General features: G+C 48.7%; 1 protein-coding gene across 9 annotated transcripts in view; it reads left to right on the top strand.

The window, feature by feature from the left end:
- Positions 1-11,124, top strand: part of Ulk4 (unc-51 like kinase 4) — a 380,871-nt gene that overhangs the window by 49,761 nt on the left and 319,986 nt on the right. For all 9 annotated transcript variants that reach the window (XM_023700793.1, XM_023700796.1, XM_023700795.1 and 6 more), the window contains exon 17: positions 8,495-8,602. In XM_023700793.1, the coding sequence (XP_023556561.1) occupies positions 8,495-8,602 (108 nt within the window). The remainder of the gene's footprint in view (positions 1-8,494; positions 8,603-11,124) is intronic.

Genomic DNA, 11,124 nt, shown 5'->3' with positions numbered 1-11,124 from the left:
TCTCCACGCGTCTGTCTGTGCTGTAGGTGCTCTGCTTGCCCTGGTAGCCCACCTCCCCGAGCACCCTGGCAGCGGTGGGCTCGTCACCGTCTCCACGCGTCTGTCTTCTCCGCACTGTGAGGTGCACTTTTCCTGCACCACTGCTCCCTTCCTCCCTCCCTCCCTCCCTTTTCCCCTCTGTTGCAGCACTGAGGGTCGAACCCAGGGCCTTTGCCCTGAGATCAGTTCTGAGAAGGTCTGAGGCCTCACTGAACCGTCCAGACTGGCTTTGTGATCCCCCTACTGCAGCTTCCCGAGTACCTCACACAGTGCCTTTCTGGTGGTGGGTGCTTTGTAACCCTGCCGTGAGACATCAGTGTTGACGGCATGTCTCAGCTGTGCACATGCCTGTCGTTGTAATGTGTGGACACAGTAATTCTCGGCTATTTTGCTAGTGGATTCTTTCATAGTAGTAGGGCTCCATCACTTTATGTACAGCTGGATCGACCTGGAATTGAATGTCTTCACTCTCCGTCAAGATAGGCTTGCTGTGTGTTTTTTTTTCCCCCTTGCAGGCTTAGGTAGTTCTCAAGGGCAGCCAGCTTCGTCCAGTCTACTTTGATTTTCTATGAATTGCTCTCTGCCACGTGCCAGCAGGTTTCCCGGGCAGGGGAGGACAGCGTGGAAAATTGCACATAGGTGCACATAGGCCACTTCCACTCTAGAATTGGTCACAAGTCTCATCCAGCTCTGAGGGGCCTGGGAAGTGTTTCTGCATCCACGGAGGGGAAAGGAGGTACAGATAGCATGAGTACTATTTTCTGCTCTTGCAGGTTGACTCCACCTAATTTAGGCAAATGGTTATTTATTAGAAGGAAATGAACAGGGTCAAAAGCTCCAAGAGAAGGTTTAGAACAACCGGGAGTTGGCAACTCTAGAAGGTCGTTGATCCAGGATTCTCCTGACATCTTACTTGGGGATACTGAGAGAACGGTTACATGGTCCTCAGCTGTTGTTTCACTCTGTGTCACCCCATTCAGGACTCCAGTTCTGAGCGAGAGCGTTGCTGGACAAGCTTATGTTTTGATATTGCCATGACTATCAGATTGTGGAAGGAGAAGTATTCCTGCAGGCAGCCAAGGGCCTCTTCAGCTTTTAAACTTGGAAGGCAGAATACCTGGTTTGACATCCTATAGATGGCCTGGTGCACAAAAGACATTACCCCACATGGCTGCTAACCTGATGTGTCCACTTCACTGGATTAGGAAATGCTTCGCAGATTCCTGGCCATGTGTGGGTGTCATGGAGATGTGGCCTTGGGGACTGAGTACGACCCTTTACCATTGCTCTCTGGCACTGTTTTCTGCTGATTCCCATCCATCATGAGCGAAGCACCTTTCTGTTCCACATCCTGCTGTGTGTGTCTGCTTGGAGTCAGCTCATCAGGGCAGAATTCCCTAAATCTGTGAGCTAAATTAAGCATCTCCTCCTTTAAGTTGTGAATGTCAGGTATCGTGTCCAGCAAGGGACGCTGACTAACGCAGAAACGTTATGCCAGAGAAGCAGCATTGTGGCTGTGACTGTCAGGGATGGCAGCACTCAGTGGGTTAATTTTGTCTTAGCCAAAGAAGCTGTAGTTTAGCCTCCAGTTCGCCTTCGAGATAGGAAGGCAGCCTCAGCTCCCAGAATGCCTGTGGAGATAGAGGGCACCTGGGCCGAATCGGCCCCACAGGACCATGCCTGGAATGCCTCACTCCTTCACTGCTTCCCCATCCTTGTGAAGCCATTCCAAACATAAAAGAGCTAAGAGAAAAGCAGACTAATTAAGAAGAGTTAAATCATATGCCACCGTAAATCCATGTGACTGGGCTAAAACCCACCATGGTGACAGCACATAATTTCTAAACCAACGACCATGGCATTCCATCATGGCTTCCCTGGAAACCAGGAAGGAATATAAGCCAAGAGGAAACAATGAAGGCCAAACACTTGTCTGATCTGTAATGCTTGGTGGCTAGTCTTATCAATAAAACTCTGTTATTCCTAAATGTTTGGTCTGCCATGGAAATAATCTCGCTGCCTCTTGACTATACTTGGCTGTGTGGTTTAGAAGCCTTTAGAGTTGGTTTGTGGAAAAAATGTGGAAGATGCCAACCAGAGAAGCCTTGGAATGCTGTAGATACTGCTTGATAGGTGATTTTGCTAAGATGTTAGGCCAGGAAGCTGATAGGAATGTGGTCAGTAAAGGCCAGGCTCAGCAAAGGACAATTCTTATTTACTTGGTAACAAGAATTTCATTGGCAATTGCATTAGAGGCCATGTATGTTATGTTCCAATAGAAAATTTTTCTAGATTTTGCCCATGCCCATTTGTATACTTTCCAGCAGAGTTAAGGGTGACAGGCTAGTATGGAGGAGGAAATATTATGACAGCCCAACATTCAGAGGGTAATATGGTTACTGCTGGCTGCTTTGAGCCAGATTTATAGTGAGAATCAGGGGAGTAGAAAGCAGAGCAGACAAACATAGCCCAGAAGGAACACTGTGTAAGGCTGCATCAGTGGTATGGCTAAGAGATTACCACCATTGAAAAGAAACCAAATACTTGTACAGGAACAAGAAGAAAGACACTCTGAGAACACCTGAGGAATGAGCAAGACCCCACCCAGCAGGGACAAGAGGAAAGGTGCTTTGAGGACGCCTCAGCAGTCAGCAAGATCCCATCCAGGGCAGACTCAGGGATCAGCCTTTCATTTGAGAAGTGTGTCCCTGTGAGCCCTGCTCAGGAAGGCCTCCTAGGGAATTGCTTCCTCGCGATTCAGTTCACTTCTCAGCTACCCAGGCATTCAGAGGCCGCTGTAGCTGTGCTCCAAGGAGATCTGGCTACTGCTTCTGCAGATAGTAGACTTTGGCATTGCTTGCATGATGCTGGTTTTGGTTTCCCTAATGTGCAGAGTGCAAGGGGTGTGGGGTCAGAGAAGCTTCCACTCCCATTTAAAGAAAAGCCTGGGAAAGCAGGCAAGGAGCTTCTGAGAGGGCAGTGCTTGAAGCTGTGGAAATGAAGTCTGAGATGGAGTGGAGCCTCTAGGGAGGTGGAGAAGCTGAGAATGTGGAATGCCTGCCAAGGACAGCTGCAGATGCGAGTAGAACCAGCCCAAGAGAAAGGCCGCATGAGCTCCAGCCAGCAGGCTGTAGCGGGGGGCTGGCCAGGCTCCTGGAACACAGCGCCCCACCACCATGTGTCCCAGATGCTGGATATGGAGGCAGACCTTAATGGGTCTCTTGCTTTGGTCTGATTTCTTTTTTATACCCTTATTTTCTTTTGGAATAGGGTGTTTATCTGTGTACCTTAGGATTGTGTAACTTACTTTTTTTCAGAGGTTCACCGGTAAAAGTTTGTCTTAAGTTTCAGAAAAGATTTGGACTTTGAAAAGAGAGGGAACTGTTGAGACTTTGGAAAGGGATTCTTGGGTTTCCAGAATTACAGGGTAGTTGTATTATGACAGGCAGAATTCTGAACTTGCTGGTGTCTTTATTCAGAGATTTAAGTATGGTTTAGGGAGTTGTGTTTTTGCCTGGAGTTGGCAAGGGTGAATTGTGACTGCCAACCTGGTAGGTCGGCTTCCTTGGAGTAAGAAACAGCTATCAGGCTCATGGGTGTGTCTTGGGGATGCAGCCTTGGGCACGACGTGTCCCTTCCCTGGTCCTCTTCCGGCACCGCTCCCCGGCTCTGCATACAGCGGCCAGCAGCTAAGCATCTCCCTGCCTCACCCTCTGCCACGATGCTCCTGCCTCAGAGCCAGCCCACCATGGACTGAACCCCTGGGACTGAGCCTCTCCTCCTTTACATTGTGGTGTTGGGTGCTGTGTTCGGAGAGGGAAAGCTGTCGCATATGCCCCAGCAGGATACTGAAAGATGCTAAGAAGAGGGCCTGGGCGGCTGGTGACAGGGCTTCTTTTGGAGTTGATCTTTGTCACCATCTAATTTTTTAAAAGGCAAAAGGCGTTGATGGTGTATCTAGTGTGTCTGAGCTTTTAAAGGTAGTATGAAGGTGATCTGGCAATCTGCTCTTGTGTTGGATGTACCTTTCTGACAGTGTAGTTTTGAGGGAAGGAAGCTACCAGTTGCGTTGTGTCCACTTGGGCTCAGCCAGGAAGTGCCAGACACAGTCCTTGCTGCTATCTGATGTTAGGGGCTAGGCACCAGCCCCAGAGCAGAGCCAAACGTACTTGCCCATTAGCGTGCGGAGACTTGGAGCTCATGTGGACACTTTGAAGTCCAGATGTCACCAGAAAGCTTCTTAGAGACACCCTTGCAAGGACATTTTCAGAACTAATGTCTGCAAGCATTTTATCATCTTTCTGCCCCCGCACCATTGACCTTGTCTGTCGGGTGTGCCTGTCCTTGTGACCGACACTGGTGAAACCTGTGTCCTGTAGGTGTGATTTCACAAGTCAAGATTTAATCAGATATGCAGCGCCCAAAGGAATCCAAGATTTAATACAACTAAAGTAGAATTTGGATGGAAAAATGGGGGCTCACGTGGCTTACAGTGTTACTTTGTGCCATAGCTTTGCTTAGAACAACGCCATGGTGTAAGAACGAAAAGGCCTGGCAAGTCCCTCTTCATCTGGCCTTGAGGGCTACTTGTTATTTCAGGCTGAGGGAGCCCTGCTGGGCAGTATAAGACCTAAAATACTCTGTTGTTGGTGTGCTCTCACGACTGCTGTGTCTTCACAAGGAACAGCCGGAAAGCTCAAAACTGTTTGTTGTGGTTTGGGGTTTTGCAAGGGAAACTGCGACACAGGACACATTTTATAATATTTCATAGGAACCACCCGAAGGATCATATACAAGGAGTGCAGGAAATTTGTTCATACACTAAAAACCAAAGACTCCAGCTGAGGGTCTGGATCCTAATATCCTGCATGAGTCCAGCTGAACACCAAGAGCTCGAAACAACGCCTTCACAAGTCCAGCTGGAGGCCCAGAGCCCACGACAAAGTCTCACGCAGCTCCGCTTCACGGATCTGTGCTGGGAAGGCCCAGGGTCAGTGGCGGAAGCTAGGAAGTCTGTGCCAGCGGGACGAAGGATCGCGGCCAGCAGGCTGGGGGATCTGGGCTGGAGCCAGGAAGCGAGGCTCAAGTTGGGGACAAGAGCTCCCCAAGAGAGCCAGCAGTGCAGTCTTCATGACTGTTTGAGTGCTCACCAGCCAGCCATGCTGTGGCTGCAGCACAGTCCCGTTGGGTTCGTAGGGCCGGGCTGGTATGGCTGCGTCTCGGGCTAGCCATGTGAGAAGAAGACTTCCCCAGGTCGTCTTGCTTAGCCTCAGAGCTTTAGAGAGCACACAGGATAGTAGCACACCACCAAACACCTATCTTATTTTGATTTTGTAATTCAAGGTTTGAAGGTAGTAGATTGTCAGAGATGTCAGGAAAACAAACGTAAGAACAGTCAGTCACATGGCCTTCTGAGTTTGAAGAACTAAATCTGTTTTGCCTTATTCTGTTTAGTATGGCGTTTTCCAATGCCATTATATTTACATCAACACATGATTTTCTCCTCGATATTTGCCCTTTATGTATTACATTTGCTCAGTATTCTTCGTTTTCCTTAATAATCTTTGAATTTTAAGGATAGATCGAATATCTGTATAAATAACTATTTCAAAGAGCCGTCATCAGTTGGGCCCGTGTGAGCACTCTCAAGTCAACCCCTGCAGGTAGGTGCGAGGCTCGGGCACTGCAGGCTGAGCTGGGCGACGCGGCCGTTTGCAGGCCCCGAGCGAGTCCGAGCAGTTTCTGTTCTGCTGGAGGCAGTCCAGACAGTTGTATCACGTTAAGGTCTGCAGCATTAAAATGTTTCAAATGTCCAGTGATGCTTACTGACAGAAAATGCCAGTGGATTTAAACATGAAAAAATGCTTTAAATCCCTGCAGCTAACTTTGTGAAACAGAAAAGCCAGATCTGGGTTTCAAATTTAGTATGAGGTTGACTCTTCTTTTAATTTTGTGATGATTGTAGTTTCTTATATAGTTGCAAGAATTATTCAGAGAGCTCCTCAGTGTGCTCCGTCCAGTTCCCCTAGCGGGAACACCCTGGGGACATGTGGCGCAGTGTTAGTTACGGCCCGGGTGCTGACGTGGCCCCAGGTAGGGAAAGGAGTGCCCTAGCTCGGCTGTGGTCCTCCTGCTGCTGCCGCACACAGTCCAGGGTAGGTCCCCCAGCCTGAAGGTCCTTCACGTTATGGCGCCCACCGCTGACCTTGGGGCCTTCCCAGCCCAGATCCTTGATAGAGACTTGCATGAGACGCTGCTGTGGGCTCCAGGCCTCCAGCTGGACTCGTGGAGGATGTTACTACTTTGGGATCCAGGCCCTCAGCTGGGTTCTTTGGGTCTCTGGTGTGTGGACAAATCTCCCCCAGTCTTTTACATTCGACTCTTTGGGTCAAATGTAAAATATAAAGACTCCTGTAAGTCGTGTGTCCTGTATTAAATGTATTCCACTGCTAACCCTGACTGTGACAGTGACCTAATCACAGAAAGTAAATCACCGATGGCTGGCAGAGAGTGGACTAGAGGGATCTGTAGTGTGGCGGCAAGGTGACGCTGCATTCTAAACTCCCCTGCAAACCCTCACACTCCAGACAAACTCCTTCTTCCCCAGGCCGTGTGTGAAGCAGTTTCCGTTTGTCAGCGGCTCAGCTTCTGTTTCTGATAAATGCTGTTTTGGACAAATGCTGTAACGACCCCATGACTGTGGTTGTCACCATGTATTAGGTAACCCCTGTGCTCCACCTTTGTGGGAAGTCCAGGCTGTGTTTAGAAACTGGACCAGCTGCTATGTAAATTGCTGTTTTCTCTAACCTTGGGGTCGATACTCCTGGCTGGTGACTGTTGGGGTATGTCCCAGTGCTCAGTGACACCTTCTTTGCTTCTGTTGCTCGGCAGCCGTGAGCATCTCTGGCTGCTTGCCACAACAAAGGGGCCTTGAGGAGGCACTGAGGGATGGCAGCGCTCCTGATCGAAGCGAGGAGTTCACCGTCTGCAGAGAACCTTACTGTGTATTTACGACACATGCACAGTTTATTGTACGCTGGGTGCAACTCAGTAAGCTGTTTAAAACAAGTGTGCCGTAGAGGTCGGGGAGATGGCCCAGTGGAATAAGCGCTTCCCTGGCAAGCGCAAGGGCCTGAGTTCAATCCCTGATTCCCCCCTCTCAAAAAAAAAAAAAAAAAAAAAAAATTTAAAACAAGTATGCCCGCAAGACGTGGCTACCTTTCACTGCCCCACATCCGTCTCTAGTTCACCCCCGCTGCTCTTTGCAGAGTGAGACCTGCAGCTGTGTGCCTGGGAGCTTGTGCCAGAGTACAGCTGTTCCCAAAGTTTTCCTTAATAATACAATTTTGTTTGTGAATTGTATGTTAAAACTCAGAAATGTAAATATGGGTTTAGCAACACCCAACATTTTTAAATTAGAAAAAATTCTTTATATAGGAAAAAGCTGAGAGTTTTAAAACTTTTTTTTTTTTTTTAAAGTTTTTGAGGTGTTTGCGTACCTAGCACCATGGATGAGTCCAGAGGATTACAAGTTTGAGCCCAGTGTGTCAACGTAGTGAGGCCTTGTCTCAAGGAATAAAAAGGGCCGGGTATGTAGCTCAGTGTGAAGCCCGGGGCCCAGTGCTCTGTGCTGCCAGACAGACAGCAGACCCCTGCTTGCTGGCGCAGGGCTCCGGAGAGGAGCTGCTCTGGCAGTTGGCAAGCGCTTTTCTGAGTGGGAGGCTGCTGTCCTGTGAGACAGGGGTCCTGTCTTTGGTCTGTACCTACTGGCCCTCTCTGGAGAGGCCACTGCGCTACACGCACACATTTCTGCAGTGTCGCCATGAGGCTGTCTGTCCTACTTCACTGTTTGATTAACCAGTATTCATGTCAGTGTCTCTGGATTCCGTGTGTGTGTGTGTGTGTGTGTGTGTGTGTGTGTATGTGCGCGCGCGCACCTTTCTTAGCACACTCCTGGGAAATCAGCTGCTGCATTTAAAAATGGGTCATGATGAAGTGTTGGTACAATGTTTCTGCTCAGACTTGTGAAGGAATCCTATTGAAGCTTAACTTGCTGAGAAGGTCCCGCAGTGGGCTGGAGCGGGCCCCAGGGTGTGGCACCCTGCGCTTGGTGCTCAGGGCCGCAGTGTCCCTTGAGCTGGTCAGGTGGAGGTTGCCGGGGTCCTGGTAGTCTCTGCTGCTGCTTTGAAGGCCGGCGACAGTGGCCTCAGGGGATTGCTCACTCTGTGGAAGGACTCTGAAACCTGAAAAGTGCTATATGAATTTGTTTCACTGTATATGTGTTCTTACCTTGGTCTAGGAGATTTTCGGTGTTTTTTCTTCCAGGATAAAGGCTATACTTTGAAAATAGCTTGGAAATGAATTCTTAAAATTGGAAGGTGAAGTTTAATTTTGCTTTTAACATAGAGGTGAGAGAACTGAGATACTGGAAATGATGTGTGTTTTCCTCTTCCAGGCAATTACTGTCTTAACTGAGTTAATCAGGGAGAACTTCAGGAACAGCAAATTGAAACAGTGCCTTCTGCCAGCCCTTGGGGAGCTGATCTACCTCGTGGCCACTCAGGTGAGACTGGGTTGCTGCTGCCGCGTTCAGGCACACCTGGCGCCGGGGTGGACACAGCAGCTCTTGCCTTGGCCCCCTGCGCACAGGGGAAGCTTCACCTCTGAGGGAAGAGTTTCTCCTGTCTGTCTCTTCCTGTCTCATCTCTTTTCTCTCCTCCCTCCCTCCCTCCTGGGCATGTCTTCCCTTAAGTTGAAAGCATCGCCATCTTTGACTCCTTCAGGGGTGGGGGACCTTCAGGGGTGGAATCCCAGGATGAGTGCTCCATTACTATTTAAATAAAACCTTACTTTGTGCAAATACAGCTTTTCCTCCTCTGCAAGTACAGCTTTTAATGTGACCGTGGGATTTGCGAGGACCAGATTTGACTTGTTATTTCTAAAGTTGCAGTATGGAAGTGCTACTGAGTTAAACAGGAACACCTCCATTAATGTGTTCTTGCTGGTGGACACATGATTGTCCATTGGGTGGCATGGGGCAGCCCCGCTGGATGGGATAAGCCATCGCCCTATGCATGTACCTTCAGTGGTTCAGAGCCACCTGGCATTGAGACATCAGAGTCATGGTCCCATTATGAGCACCTTAAACGATGTTATTGACTAGATAATGATACATTACAGGCTTGTCTTAGCATGTGGTACTTGATAAATAGGTACCAATAGCTTTAAATTTATAAGGAACTGGACCTCAAGCTTTCTCAAATCTTATATATAGAGAGCCCTTCCTAGCCCTCATCTCTGTCCGGGAAGTTTATATTTGTAATCCGATGGATAAGTTACTGGAGTCCATTAAGTTAATTCCAATCTACCACATCCAGTACACCTATGGTGAGAATAAAGACACTAAGTCATATATGCAGTTATGGGGAGCCCAGGGGCCCTAAGTCCAGCCGTGATGATGGCTGTCCGGAACAAAGGCTGTGACCCAAGGGCTATCCCAGGTTTTATTCATTCATGAAGAAGCGGGTAGCTTGAGGAGGAGTGACTGTGAGAGCGGCAGGAAGTAGGTGAGTGCCAGAGCTGGGCGAGGGCGGAGCCCTGAGGTCACCTCTGTGACATGCAGAGAAGGGTGCGCAGAGAGTAGCTGCGTACACGACTGAGACAGCGTCTGTTGTTTTGGGCTCGGTGCTCAGCTCTGATGTGCGATCTTTCAAGCCCCAGGAGGTCGTAGCCTCTATCACAAGGCTTGATCCCAGCCAACAGTGTGGAACCTTGGGGTGTGTGTGTGTGTTGGGGGTGTCCAGGGCAGCATACCTGCCATCTTCAGAGACTGCCACCAGCACCTCGGCTAGACCAAAATGCATTGCTTGAAGCCGGGTGAAAAATCCTTGCCAGCTCTGTACGCATCAGGACTTGTACGAGATGTCAGGCTCAGCCCGGTGGTTCCCCACAGTTACGTATTCTAAATATTCTTAGTATTGAAATTAAGCTTTCTGGGCAGGGATCACTTTAAGGCAACTACCACCATTGTCCTCAGACAGCGTTTGCAGTTGCTTGGGGCTGGAGTGCACCGGCTTCGTACAGCGGGCTTGGCCCCTTGCTCTCCCTCGGCATCCGTATCAGGATAGAAGTCTTGGCCTATTTGGTCCTCAGAGTGTTAGAATGGAAGTTGAGTCAGCCTATCTAATGCTGTAAATCTTTTTATAAAAACAGCTGTGATTATGCAGATCCATTAGAGAAGAACTGCTGTCTTCATGACTTGCAGGCTGGATGGATGTTTGGTGTTGAGCCGCATGTGTGTATCAGGGAGGTGTTGTCATCTTTGTGACATTTAGTTCAACAGTGCCCAAAAAGCAGTGTGTGTATATGTATAAATTTTTTAATATGTATTTTAAAAAAATCATTTCCTAATACTGTTATTTCATCCTATCCATTTAGAAAGTTGTTTTTTTCTTTCACAAAGTTTTTTTGTGTCTGTCTTTGGTTGAATTTATTCTTAGATAAGTTTATGCTTTGAAGAGTGTCTTAGTTACTTTTTACTCGTTGCTGGGACAGATACCCAACACTCAAAATGAAGGAAGGAAAGGTTTATTTAGCTCACAGTTATTGGAGGGTTCAGTCCATATTCCGATGGCTCCAAGGCAAACAACAGCAGTTCATGTGGCAGAAAACAATGAAGAGCAGAGGAGGAGCAGCAGCTGCAGGGGCGTCCATCAAGCCTCTCTCTTCTTTCTACGCACGCTGGTGAAGATGGTGAAGATCGGAGCTCCTCCAAAGTGGCGTGGCTGCCTTCGGAAGACTGAGATTTCTCCACGGAAGCAGGGCAGGGCAGCAGGAAACCAGGCAGGGCAGCTTCCTGCCTTTCTCAATTCCTGGGCCCTGCCCACCTGCAGGGCTAGGCCCCGAGTCTGAGATCTGCTGGAGCTGATTCAGCCAAGTTGACACAAGGTATCTACAAACACAATCCACCCCTTGTCAACTTGGCAACTAGACATACACTTTCTTTTAAGCCAATTTCCAGGTACACAGACATGCTTAAACATTTTACAAATTGAACATTGCATTACATTAGAACCATGACATGCT

Source organism: Octodon degus, unplaced genomic scaffold, assembly GCF_000260255.1.
Source record: "Octodon degus isolate 3935 unplaced genomic scaffold, OctDeg1.0 scaffold00126, whole genome shotgun sequence".
In the NCBI taxonomy this organism is placed as follows: Eukaryota; Metazoa; Chordata; class Mammalia; order Rodentia; family Octodontidae; genus Octodon; species Octodon degus.
The sequence above is the reverse complement of the archived record's forward strand: the minus strand, read 5'-3'. Positions and strand labels throughout refer to the sequence as shown.